This window comes from Mobula birostris, chromosome 31, assembly GCF_030028105.1.
Source record: "Mobula birostris isolate sMobBir1 chromosome 31, sMobBir1.hap1, whole genome shotgun sequence".
NCBI classification, from domain to species: Eukaryota; Metazoa; Chordata; class Chondrichthyes; order Myliobatiformes; family Myliobatidae; genus Mobula; species Mobula birostris.
In genome coordinates, this window is record NC_092400.1 from 18,797,237 (window position 1) to 18,810,112 (window position 12,876).

The 12,876-nt window shown below is 43.9% G+C and overlaps 1 protein-coding gene and 1 long non-coding RNA gene across 5 annotated transcripts in view; both read right to left on the bottom strand.

Moving 5' to 3' along the window:
- LOC140190962 (leucine-rich repeat-containing protein 43-like) overlaps positions 1-11,431 on the bottom strand; it is a 71,206-nt gene extending 59,775 nt beyond the window's left edge. For 3 of the 4 annotated variants that reach the window (XR_011883727.1, XM_072247970.1, XM_072247968.1), the window contains exons 1-3: positions 11,275-11,431; positions 5,783-5,893; positions 5,475-5,614 (exon numbers count right to left, since the gene is read on the bottom strand). Coding sequence is in view for 3 of the 4 variants with exons in the window: in XM_072247970.1 (XP_072104071.1) it covers positions 5,475-5,614; positions 5,783-5,893; positions 11,275-11,355 (332 nt within the window). In the remaining variant the exon portion in view is untranslated. The remainder of the gene's footprint in view (positions 1-5,474; positions 5,615-5,782; positions 5,894-11,274) is intronic. The other variant, XM_072247969.1, reaches the window with a different exon arrangement.
- Positions 11,432-11,465: 34 nt separating this feature from the next.
- LOC140190965 (uncharacterized) overlaps positions 11,466-12,876 on the bottom strand; it is a 34,531-nt gene continuing 33,120 nt past the window's right edge. Inside the window, exon 3 of the long non-coding RNA XR_011883730.1 lies at positions 11,466-11,544. This is a non-coding gene — a long non-coding RNA (uncharacterized lncRNA). The remainder of the gene's footprint in view (positions 11,545-12,876) is intronic.

Sequence of the window (12,876 nt, forward strand, 5' to 3'; positions counted from 1 at the left end):
TTTGGTGCTGGATTCCAAGAGGGGGAATTTCTAGAATACCTACAAGATGGCGTTTTAGAGCAGCTGGTGGTTGAGCCCACTAGACGGCCAGCTATTCTGGATTGGGTGTTGTGCAATGAACCAGATTTGATTAGAGAGCTTAAGGTAAAAGAACCCTTAGGGGTAAGTGATCATCATATGATCGAATTCACCCTGAAATTTGAGGAGAATATAAAGTCAGAAGTATCAGTATTATAGTGGAATAAAGGGAATTAGAGGCATATGAGAGCAGTTGGGCAAAACTGATTGGAAAAGAACACTGGCAGGGATGATGGCAGAGTCAGCAATGGCTGGAATTTCTGGAAGCAATTCGGAAGGCACATCCCAAAGAGGAAGAAATAGTCTAAAGACAAGTTGACACAACTGTGGGTAACAAGGGAAGTCAAAGCCAACATAAAAGCTGAAGAGAGGGCATAGAACAAAGCAAACGTTAGTGGGAAGTTAGGGGACTGGGAAGCTTTTAAATACCAACAGAAGACAACTAAAAAGTCATTAAGAAGGTAAAAAATGGAATATGAAAGTAAGCTAGCCAGTAATATGAGAAAGGATACCAAAAGTTTCTTCAGATACATAAAGTGTAAGAGAGATAAGAGTGGCTATTGGACAGCTGGAAAACGATGCTGGAGAGGTAGTAATGGAGGATAAGGAAATGGTGGATGAACTAATAAGTATTTTGCATCAGTCTTCACTGTGGAAGATGCTAGCAGAATGATGGCCCTTCCAGGTGTCTGTGGTCATGAAGTGTATCAAGTTACCACTACTAGGGAGAAGGTTCTTGGGAAACTAAAAAGTCTGAAGGTAGATAAGTCACCTGGATCAGATGGGTTCTGAAAGAGGCTGACGGGATCGTGGAGGCATTATTAATGATCTTTCAAGGATCACTAGACTTTGGAATAGTTCTGGAAGACTGAAAGATTGCAAGTGTGACTCCACTCTTCAAGAAAGGAGAGAGGTAGAAGAAAGGAAAATATAGGCCAGTTAGTCTGATCTCAGTGTTTGGGAAGCTGTTGGATTCGATTGTTAAGGACGTGGTTTCAGGGTACTTGGAGGCTCATGATAAAATAGGCTGTAGTCAGCATGATTTCTTCAAGGGAAAATCTTGCCTAACAAATCTGTTGGAATTCTTTGACAGACAAAGGAGAATTGATTGATGTTGTGTACTTGGATTTGCAGAAGGACTTTGACAAGGAGCCACACATGAGGCTGCTTATCAAGCTATGAGCCCTTGGTATTCCAGGAATGATTGTATCATGGATAAAGCAGTAGCTGATTGGCAGGAGGCAAAGAGTGGGAATAAAGGGAGCCTTTTCTGGTTGTCTACCGGTGAATAGTGGTATTCAACAGGGGTCTGTGCTGGGACTGATTCTCTTTACATTATAAGTCTGATTTTGATGATGGAATTGATGGCTTTGTTGCAAAGTTTGCAGATGAAACAAAGATAGGTGGAGCGGCAGGTAGTTCTGAGGAAATAGAGAGGCTGCAGAAGGACTTGGACAGATTAGGAGAATGGGCAAAGAAGTGGCAGATGGAATACAGTACGGATTATAAATGGAGAGAAAATACAAAAATCCAAAACGCAGAGCAAATCCTTATGTAGGATTTCCTAAAGGTAATTTGCAGGTTGAGGAAGGTGAGGAAGGCAAATGTGATTCATTTCAAGAAGACTAGAATATAAAAGCAATGAGGTAATGTTGAGACTTTATAAAGCACTGGTGAGGCCTCACAAAGTATTATGAACTGTTTTGGGCCCCTTATCTTAGAAATGATGTGCTGAAACTGGAGAGGGTTCAAAGGAGATTCATGAAATGATTCCAGGATTGAATGGTTTGTCATATGAAGAGCGTTTGATGGCTCTGGGCCTGTTTTCACTAGAATTCAGAAGAATGAGGGGGGAATCTCATTGAAACCTATCGAATGGTGAAGGGCCTTGATAGAGTGGACGTGGAGAGGATGTTTCCTATGGTGGGAGAGTCTAAGACCAGAGCACACAGCCTCAGAATAGAAGGGTGTCCTTTTAGAATGGAGATGAGGAGGAATTCTTTAGGCAGGGAGTGGTGAATCCGTGGAATTCGTTGCCATAAGCAGCTGCGGAGGCCAAGTCTTTATGTATATTTAAGGCAGAGGTTGATAGATTCTTGATTGGTCGGGGCATGAAGGGATATGGAGTGGGGGGTGAAACCAGGAGATTGGGACTGAGAGTAAAAAATGGAGCAGCCGTGATGAAATGGTGGAGCAGACCTTGTGCGCCAAATGGCCTATTCCACTCCTACATCTTTTGGTCCTATGATCTAATACAACTGAATTACAGTGTTGTAGGATCTTTGAACCATAGACTAATGTATATTAAATAGGTAAGTTAAAATAAATATTGCAGAAACAGAAATTTTTTAAAAAAGTAGTGAGGTAGTGTTCATGGGATCAATGTCCATTTAGGAATCGTACGGCAGAGGGGAAGGAGCTGTTCTTGAACTGCTGCGAGTGAATCTTCAGGCTCCTGTACCTCCTTCCTGACAGTAACAATGAGAAGAGGGCATGTTCTGGGAGGTGTGTGTCCTTAGTGATGGACTCTGCCTTCCTGAGCCACTGCTCCTTGATGATGTCTTGGATACAACGGAGGCCAGTACCCATGATGGAGCTGACTAATTTTCCATCTTTCTGCAGCTTACTTCGATCCTAATGCTAACAAGCGTGCTGACTGCATGAAAATGTAGAAGCTGATGTTACAACAGCTGTATGCACCACATTACAAATCACAGAATAATTTAATCTGTTGTTTAAATGCATGCTCTCAATTCATCGTGTGTTTGATAGCAATTCTTTTTCTCGTCAATATTAATGTTTGGACATGAAGAAGAATACACTAGTGAACTGTTTAAAATATCTTTCAAGCCATTTAGTTTCAATTAGAAAGCAAACCAGCTGGTGTCCAGATGGATGGAAATGAATAAATACGGAAGTTTATGAGCTCCTCTGGGAACTAATCACATGATTCTAGATGTGTATTTCAAGTCAAGTCAAGTCAAGTCACTTTTTATTGTCATTTCAACCATAACTGCTGGTACAGAACATAGTAAAAAAGAGACAACGTTTTCCAGAACATGTTAACTCATAATATATAGGCTTTCCAGGAGGCTGAAGATGATCTATGCAGTGATGAATGTACAACTTCCCTCAGAGTTTCTCGGACAACAAAAATCCACCAATCAGCTGAGAAATGCAGTTTCTTCTTAGTATATTTATAGGCTCTTCCAGATCTACAACAACCAGCAACCCCTGAATCAACCCCAGCCTAATCATGGGACAATTTACAAAACACCAACTAACCTACAAAACTGGAGGAAAGCAGACCACCTGGGAGAAGCCCACATAATCCCACGGGGAATTGAGCTCTGAACTCCAACGCGCCGAGCTGCGGTAGCGTTGGATTAGCTGCTACGCTACGATGGTGTTCAAAGTTCCAGGGTTCCAGTTTGGAGCAGAAGAGGGTAGAATAACTTTCAGGTAATATTAGACATGGAGCATCAATCACAATTGAAAAGTATGGGGTTAGCACATAAAGTGTTGTGCTTAAACTCTCTTGATGTTGCTACTTATTCATCACAAAGCTCTAGTCAAGAAGAGTGTAGAACATACGTAGAACCTCAACCATCTCAACCTCCCTCTATGGGCAAGCCATTTCTGAATCCACACAGCCAAGTTGCCTGAATTCCACGTCTCCTGACTTTCTAAATGAGTCCACCATGTCAAAGGCCGTCATGAAATCCCTATACACCACATCCGCTGCTCTACCTTCATGAAATTGTTTTTGCCTTTTACATAGTGGATGATCTCACGCTGGTCCGGTGTGCGATGGGAAGTTAAATGCTGGCTCAGCCTACAAAGCCTGAAATTTTTTTTTAAAAAATGTAAAAATATGAGTGGACCTTCTTCAGCCAGAGATTGGTAAATACTTGGAGTGCAGTGTCTGAGAGAGTGAGTGAGGCTGGGTCACTCCCAGCATTTGTTTTGTTGAGATGCAATGTGAAACTGGTCCTTCCAGCCCTTCGAGCCACGCTGCCTGGCAATTCCCCAATTTACTCCTAGCCTAATCACGGGACAATTTATAATGAGCAATTAACCAACTGACCTGTGGGAGGAAACCAGAGCACCCAGAGGAAATCCACGTGGTCACAGGGAGAAGGTACAAACTCCTTACAGGCAGAGGCGGGAATTGAACCCGGGTCTCCTGTACTGTGAAGCGGTGTGCTAACCACTACGCTACCGTGCCACCCTAAGAAGTGACTAGGTGAGAATTTGAATTGCTTAGGCATAGAGTGTGGTGTACCAAGTGTACCAACCAGGGCACACCTTACACAGTGAGCAGCAGGGCACTGAGGAGTGTGGTGGAACAAAGGAACCTGGGAATGCAGGTCTATAATTCATTGAAAGAGGCATCGCTGTCAGAAAGGGCCGTAAAGAAAGCTTTTGACATATTGGCCTTCACAAACCAATGTATTGAGTACAGGAGATGGCATGTTACGTTGAAGTTCTATAAGACATTGGTGAGGCCTAATTTGGAGTATAGTGTGTGGTTTTGGTCACCTACCTACAGGAAAGATGTAAATAAAGTTGAAAGAGTACAGAGAAAACTTACAAGGATGATGCTGGGACAGTAGGTCCTGAGTTACAAGAAAAGATTGATTAGGTTAGAACTTTATTCCTTGGAACGTAGACGATTGAGGGGAGATTTGATAGAGGTATACAAAATTATGAGGGGTATAGATAGAGTACATGTAAGCAGGTTTTTTCCACTGAGGTTGAGTGGGACTACAATGAGAGGTCATGGGTTAAGGGTGAAAGGTGAAAAGTTTAAGGGGAACATGAGGGGAAACTTCTTCACTCAGAGGGTGGCGAGAGCGTGGAATGAGCTGCCAGCACAAGAGGTGCATGCGAGCTCGATTTCAACGTTTAAGAGAAATTTGGATAGGTACGGGGCTATGGTCCAGGTGCAGGTTGATGGTAGTAGGCAGTTTTAAATGGTTTTGGTGTGGACTAGATGGGTCAAAGGACCTGTTTGTTTCTGTGTTGTAGTGTTCCATGACTCTAAATGCTAGGAAATGAGGTGAATGAAGAAGGGTGTCCACTGGTCAGCATGGGCAAATTGGACCAGATGTCCTTTTACAATGTTGCTTGGTTCTATGTCTCTATGACTCAAACCATCATTTAACATACTTTAACAACATTCAAAAGACATTTGGATAGGTACATGATTAGGGAGGATGTTTAGAGGGATATTGGCTAAATGGGCTAGCCTGAATGGGTTGGACTGAAGGGCCTGTTCCATGTTGGATTACTCTATCACTCTACTCCATGATACTGTATTTGGTGGAAGAGGAATATTTTGTGTAAATTTTCAAACACATTCAATATACTTAACAGGGTATCAAAATATTTACCAGAATTCGCCTGAGAGGTATTTGTACTCGGAGTCAAGAGAAAGCTTGTTGTATGACAGCCCCAGGTGTTGTAACCCCGGAGGTGGGCTGTGGACCAGATCTTTTAGAGAGGAAATCTCATTAGTGCAGAGCTCTAGAACCTGCAAATAAGCCACAAATTTTCAAAAAATGTTATTGTGCACCATTCTGCACGCGGATCTCCACTTTCCACAGTGGTGGAACATAAACATTCTTCATCGGGTTACCATTGACAACAGAGGCAGAGGCAGTCACACATTTAAAATGATGCTGTACAATCCCTCATTTACCTTCAGCTTTCTTGGAAGATTGGCTGAATTTAATGTAGAGATCCTATTGGCACTTAATGTAAGTTCTTCCAGACTCTGAAATTTCAACAAGTCCTTGTCAACCTCAATGATCTACACAGAAGCAAAGAAATTATATTTGGCTGTTAAAATGTTCATTATTTTCTGATTCTGTTGAAATGACTGGCATTTTTTGCTGCTCTAACTAGTCTTGTTGGAAACAACAAAGCCAATTAGGGCAGGGGTATTCCTCCTCATTAAGTGCTGTGTCGTATGACATGGGTGATCATTGTCTTCCATCTGTCTTTAAGATGTTCATATTCTTTTCTCTATCTATGACCATGATTGCTCCAGGCAAATTTTTCTACAGATGTGGTTTGCCTTTGCCTTCTTGTGGGCAGCATCTTTCCAAGACGGGTGACCTCAGCCATGATCTGTACTCTTCAGAGATTGTCCGCCTGCTGCCAGTGGTCACATAACCAGGACTTGCGGTGAGCACCAGCTGCTCAGGGGTAGTTGATGCAACGAGGGCTCCAGCCGACTCTTACTACATCAACACGTTGAGTTAAGGATATGTAAATGGTGCAGACAGTCCAACCCCAGAGGACAATCCAGCCACAGCATACGGCCATCTATGGCAGCCAGTACTGTGGGATCAGCGTATTAGACAATGATCTCCAGTGGGGGTGAAGAGGCAAATGATCAGTCGGCCTGCTGGCAGTATTAGCCAGCGTGGGCCTTTTCCTTGAGAGTGGGTATCTGTTCTCTTTAAGTAGCTGAAGGCACCCAGATTCTGTGGCAAGGCTACTGCAGGGGCAGAGACCAGCATGGGAAGGAATACCATGGGTAGCTCCACGTCCGTAGGGAGAGTTAAGTGCATCAAGTTCCAGGGAGTTGACATCATGGATGACCTCACCCAGTCCCTTAGTATCACCTCCCTGAACAAGAAGGCACAGCAGCGTCTCCACTTCCTAAGGAGATTGAGGTGTGAGGTTCCCCCCCCCACCCCCCATCTTAACAGCATTCTGCAGGAGCACTAGTGAGACCGTCCTGACAAGTTGCATTCCCATTGGGTCTGGGAGCAGCCGAGCATCGGACCAGAAGCCCCTACAAGGGACTGTGACAACGGCTGAGAGGATCTTAGGGGTCTCCCTACCATCCATTGTGGACATTTCTCAGGAGTGCTGTGTTTGCAGGGCCCTTGGTATTATTAAGGATTCCACCCATCCATCCAGCACCTTGCCATCAGACAGGAGACTCTGAGGCAGAAAAACAAGAGCGGTCAGGATAGGAAACAGCTTCTTTCCTCAGGCATGGAGGGGAGGAGAAGATGGCAGTATGACGCAGCACGCGTGGCCGCTCCAAAATGATATCGTATCTGTAAGCAGGTACCGTGCACAATCCTGATTTGATGGAGACGGACGTGAGAAGCACGGAGGAACACCTGGAGAAACTTCTGAAATGCCCGCTTCGCTGCCGCTGCTACTGTGCGATCGAGAATCTCCGGAGGGGAAGGCCCCAAGTTCTCGGTTTTGCCTATTGCCTGTTGCCGGGGCCGGGGCCCAAGCGCTCGGCAGAGATGGTGCTCGGTGCTCGGTGTCGGAAGGCTGGTCGAAGGCTCGAAGTTTTCGATGGACTCAAGAGTCGGCTGTGGTCGGGCGCTTCCAGGATGCTGCATCGGCAAGTTTGCGGTGCTGGAAGCTCACAACAGGGAGAGTTCTTCCTCCTTCTACCATCTGCATGAGATGATGGGACTTTTGAGAGACCTTGAGACATTTTTTTACCGTGCCCATGGTCTGTTCTTTATCAAATTATGGTATTGCTTTGCACTGTTGTAACTATATGTTATAATTATGTGGTTTTTGTCATGTGTTTCTGTGATATCATTCTGGAGGAACATTGTATCATTTCTTAATGCATGCATTACTAAATGACAATAGAAGAGGACTGAGTGGCCTCATAATCTAATCTAATTAGGCTTCTGAATTCCTGCTGCATCACATTCAAAGTGTCACTGGTTAATCTGTCCTGTTCCTTACAATATTTAATTTATGCACTTCAGTTTATTTGTTTATGTGTAATCCATCCATAGATTTCATTTTTACATTCATAAGTTATTGTGTGTTATGTATCCAGTTTGGAGAAAAGTCTCATTTGACAGTATACACGTATATAGTTAAAAGACAATAACTTGACTTGACTTGGAAACTCAGCATGGTCAAGCTAGGGCAATTATTGGCTGAGAACAATTCACAGCCTATCACATGTACTGGCTCTGGGTCTGTACTTACTGCAGTTTAGAAGAATGGGGGGGGGGTAGCTTCATTCAAACCTACCAAATATTGAAAGGGCTAAACAGGATGCAGTGGGAGATTCTAGGACTAGAGCGCACACCTTCAGAATAGAAGGAAGTCCCATTAGAACAGAGATGAGGAGGAATTTCTTTAGCAAGAAGGGGAATCTAGAGAATTCATGGCCACAGATGACAGTGGAGGACAAGCCATTCAGTATATTTAAAATAGAAGTTGATAGGTTCTTCATTAGTCAGGGTGTCAAATGATATGGAGAGATGTCAAGGGAAGGGGACTGGGGTTGAGAAGGAGAACAAATCAGCCACGATCAAATGGTAGGGCTGTATGATGGGTCGATGGTCTAATTCTGCTCCTATGTCTTATGGTCTTAATGGTGGCAGAGCTTCTGATCAGGAAGATCTATGTCTGTAATCCTCTGAAAAGATACATGAATAATAATTGCTCCAATTTAAGTTTACAAAATGTCCAGATTTTAAAGAAAGACCTCTGACTACATCTACTGCTGTCTAGTTTCATCTAGAATTTTATCTGTAATCTTTGCTTTCCCTCATTTCCAATAAACCATCAAAAAAGTTTCAAGAGGTAATTTTTTTTTATCATTCTGCCTGTGATCAGCCTCCCTGTGCACTATATGATACCCGGAGTGTCAGGTTCAAAGTACTTCTCCAATTCCCTTTCTTTCCCCGGCCTGCCCAGTTCTAGCCCAAGCAGTATTGTGTTTGCTCTCAGCATTTAGCATGGGCTCGGTTGAGTTCCCAGTCCAAGCCTTCAAGTCATCCACTCGCCATTCATTAGAATTAAATCGATACCCTTAAATTAATTCCCACACTCTGAATCAAAGAATTGGTAATATGTTGACAGCACCTTCCACCACTGAATGCATACTGATGGGATCGGGCTGTATTTGTAGGCAGGATATATTCTGGGTAGTCTTCCACGTTGTCAGGCAGATGCCAGTGTTGGAACTGACTATGATCAGCTTAACTAGAGGAGCAGTCAGCACTATCTTCAATTCTACAGCTTCAACACTGCCTCGTCCCGTGGCTTTTGCTGCATCCAATGCTTGTGTGGCAAAGTCAATCATGGTCACTCGCCGCAGTCCAGATTGACAGGGGTATCTTCCAATCCAATCTCATCCAGTTGGATGGTGGGGTGGAGATACCTCTCTACTACCAAAGGGACTCCTTCCCTCCACTAGCCTGCAGACCTCCTTTGGGTAAGGTGTAGCACCTACCTAGCCCCTCACCCCACCTCTTCCTGATCAGGGTCACGTGAAGCCATGGGAGCAGGTGGTGGATGGTCCTACGAGCAGCTGGTGTTTATCACAAGTCCTGGTTATGTGACCACCGACACAAGGCAGACAAACTCTGAAGAGTATTGATAATGGCCGGGGTCTCCCATCTTGTAAAGGCACTGCCCAGAAGAAGGCAATGGCAAACCACTCCTGTAGAAAAATTTGCCAAGATCATGGAAAGACCATGATCGCCTACGTCATACGACACGGCACAGAATGATGATGTCATACAACATGGCACAAAATGATGATGATGATGATCCAATCACCTCCTGGCTGGGAATAATGTTATTACCATATGCAGATTTTTTTATCTATTGGATAGATGATCTTTTGGAATGATATTTAAATAAACATCGTTGTAGATGGGAAGAGAAATTACTGCTGGAAACAAATTCTGTGGCAATACTTTGAATATTACACTTTGATAACATAGAAACATAGAAAATAGGTGCAGGAGTAGGCCATTCGGCCCTTCGAGCCTGCATCGCCATTTATTATGATCATGGCTGATCATCCAACTCAGAACCCCGCCCCAGCCTTCCATCCATACCCCCTGATCCCCGTAGCCACAAGGGCCATATCTAACTCCCTCTTAAATATAGCCAATGAACTGGCCTCAACTGTTTCCTGTGGCAGAGAATTCCACAGATTCACCACTCTCTGTGTGAAGAAGTTTTTCCTAATCTCGGTCCTAAAAGGCTTCCCCTCTATCCTCAAACTGTGACCCCTCGTTCTGGACTTCCCCAACATCGGGAACAATCTTCCTGCATCTAGCCTGTCCAATCCCTTTAGGATCTTATACGTTTCAATCAGATCCCCCCTCAAACTTCTAAATTCCAACGAGTACAAGCCCAGTTCATCCAGTCTTTCTTCATATGAAAATCCTGCCATCCCAGGAATCAATCTGGTGAACCTTCTTTGTACTCCCTCTATGGCAAGGATGTCTTTCCTCAGATTAGGGGACCAAAACTGCACACAATACTCCAGGTGTGGTCTCACCAAGGCCTTGTACAACTGCAGTAGTACCTCCCTGCTCCTGTACTCGAATCCTCTCGCTATAAATGCCAGCATACCATTCGCCTTTTTCACCGCCTGCTGTACCTGCATGCCCACTTTCAATGACTGATGTATAATGACACCCAGGTCTCGTTGCACCTCCCCTTTTCCTAATCGGCCACCATTCAGATAATAATCTGTTTTCCTATTTTTGCCACCAAAGTGGATAACTTCACATTTATCCACATTAAATTGCATCTGCCATGAATTTGCCCACTCACCCAACCTATCCAAGTCACCCTGCATCCTCTTAGCATCCTCCTCACAGCTAACACTGCCACCCAGCTTCGTGTCATCCGCAAACTTGAAATAAGGCATTCCTTTAGCCAGACGGCGATGAATCTGTGGAATTTATTGCCACAGACAGCTGTGGAGGCCAAATCATTGGGTTTATTTAAAGTTGACAGGTTCTTGATTTGTCTGGGGTCAAAGGTTATGGGGAGGGGGCAGGAGAATGAGGCTGAGAGGGATAATAGATCAAACATGAAGAAATGGCCTAATTCTGCTCCTATGTTGTTAAAATTCTGGTGTTTGTGCAGATTGAGTGAAGAAGTACCAGCAGCTGATAACATGAAACAAACACTTCTCTCTCAGGAAGGAAACACTAGGTTCTGTAAAAGTCAGTAGAGAATTGAGACTATTCTTAAAGTGCCTTAAAAGCACTGAATTAAAAGGGAAGTGTAGAAGTTTAGAGCTACTTATTCAAATTACATAAACAGTGCTTATTCAAATTTCTAACCATTGGCATGCATTCAGACTATTAAAGAGAAATAAATAGACATGACACCCTCTTTTCCTGGAAAGGAACTTGAATAATATAGCTTGCTCACCTGTTTATTCACAAGTCTTAAGGCTTTTAAGTTAGAGCAAAAGAAGTTCAAATTCGCGAGTGATGGCGAAGAGATTGCCATTTCCCTCAGATGCTGATTCTCTGGGCTCAGGTCCTCGCTATTCCAAGGTGAATGCTTATCAGTTAGATATTCCCTCAGTGCCAGCTGGTCTTCCTCATTTACATCTTTATCCTGCTCCTCTTCCTTCTCTCCATAGTATCTCAGTAGCTTGCCACTTTTGGCCCCCTTTGTTGGACTCCTGGACCTGTTCTAAATGTGTAAAGAAACAATGATTGGCAGCACATTGCTGTGTTTGCCTATGATTGTTACAATGACTGCTCATGATGTGATGCACTTGAAAGGACATGGACTAACTCAGTAAATACTAGAAAGATTTATCTTTTAGAAGTTAATAAAGTTCATCTTTATCGGTAGCATGATAAAATTCACTAGAGCAGGGGTTCCCAACCCTTTTATATGCCACGGACCCCTACCATTTACCAAGGGGCCCATGGACCTCGGATTGGCTACCGCTGCTCTAGAAGAAGATAAAGAGATTTTCACTTCTCAAGCACACTGGGCCTTACGAAATAACGCACGATTTTCCTACTCAAACAAAATAATTTGTGACTTTAAATCACAAGTATTTCTATATCATGAAACTGTAATAAGGTAACAGCTGTCTTATTTACCTTTATGTTTTATTAGAGTCATAGGCCCAGAACCAGGCCCAGCACATCCATGTGGATCTTTTTGCCTAGTTACCGTAATCCCATTTGCTCACACGTGGTCAGGATCCTTTAATGCCTTCACTATTCACGTGTCTGTTAAAAGCCCTTTAAGTATGATTAATAATTCTATCTGATTCTGTGACCTCTTCTGGTAACACAATCCTGTGTAAAATATTTGCCCCTCAGATCCCCCTTAAAACCCCTCCTTCCCGCCTTAAGCTATGCCCTCTTGTTTATGATAATCCTACAATGGGAAAAGTATTTTACCTGTCCACCCTATCTATGCCCCTCATAATCTTAAACACTTCTATTAGGTGCCTCCTGAAGGCTGATTTATACTTCTGCGTCAAATCAACACCGTAGGTACAGCGTAGCCGCAAACCCTACACAGAGCCTACACGGATCCCTGCGCCGTAGCCTGACACGCACCTCTCCCAAAATGTAACTACGTGTCGCGGCAACGCAGACCACAACAACTGTGATTGGTCCGCTTGGTAGCGTCGCATTTCCTCCTACGCTGCAATAGCTTCCCATTGGGCGACTGAAGGGCAGGGAAGGAACTCTGGCTGCAAAGTTTTCCATAAAGATTTACAGACCTCCAAAATTATGGAGGATACATTTCGCTTTTATGAAAAAAGATGCTCGCTTTAAACTTGTTTACCCCAGAAAGACTACCATGACCATGAAGCCTTGCACGGGCAGGTGTGTGCGCATGCGCGACGTGCCGGAATTGCAAAGCGACGCAGACACACCAACGCACAAGTATAGATGCTCACAACGCACGTAGGCCACTTGCGTAGGTTACAGCGTCCATTTGACGCAGAAGTATAAATCAGCCTTTAGCCTCCTCCACTCGAGGGAAAAGAAGCTT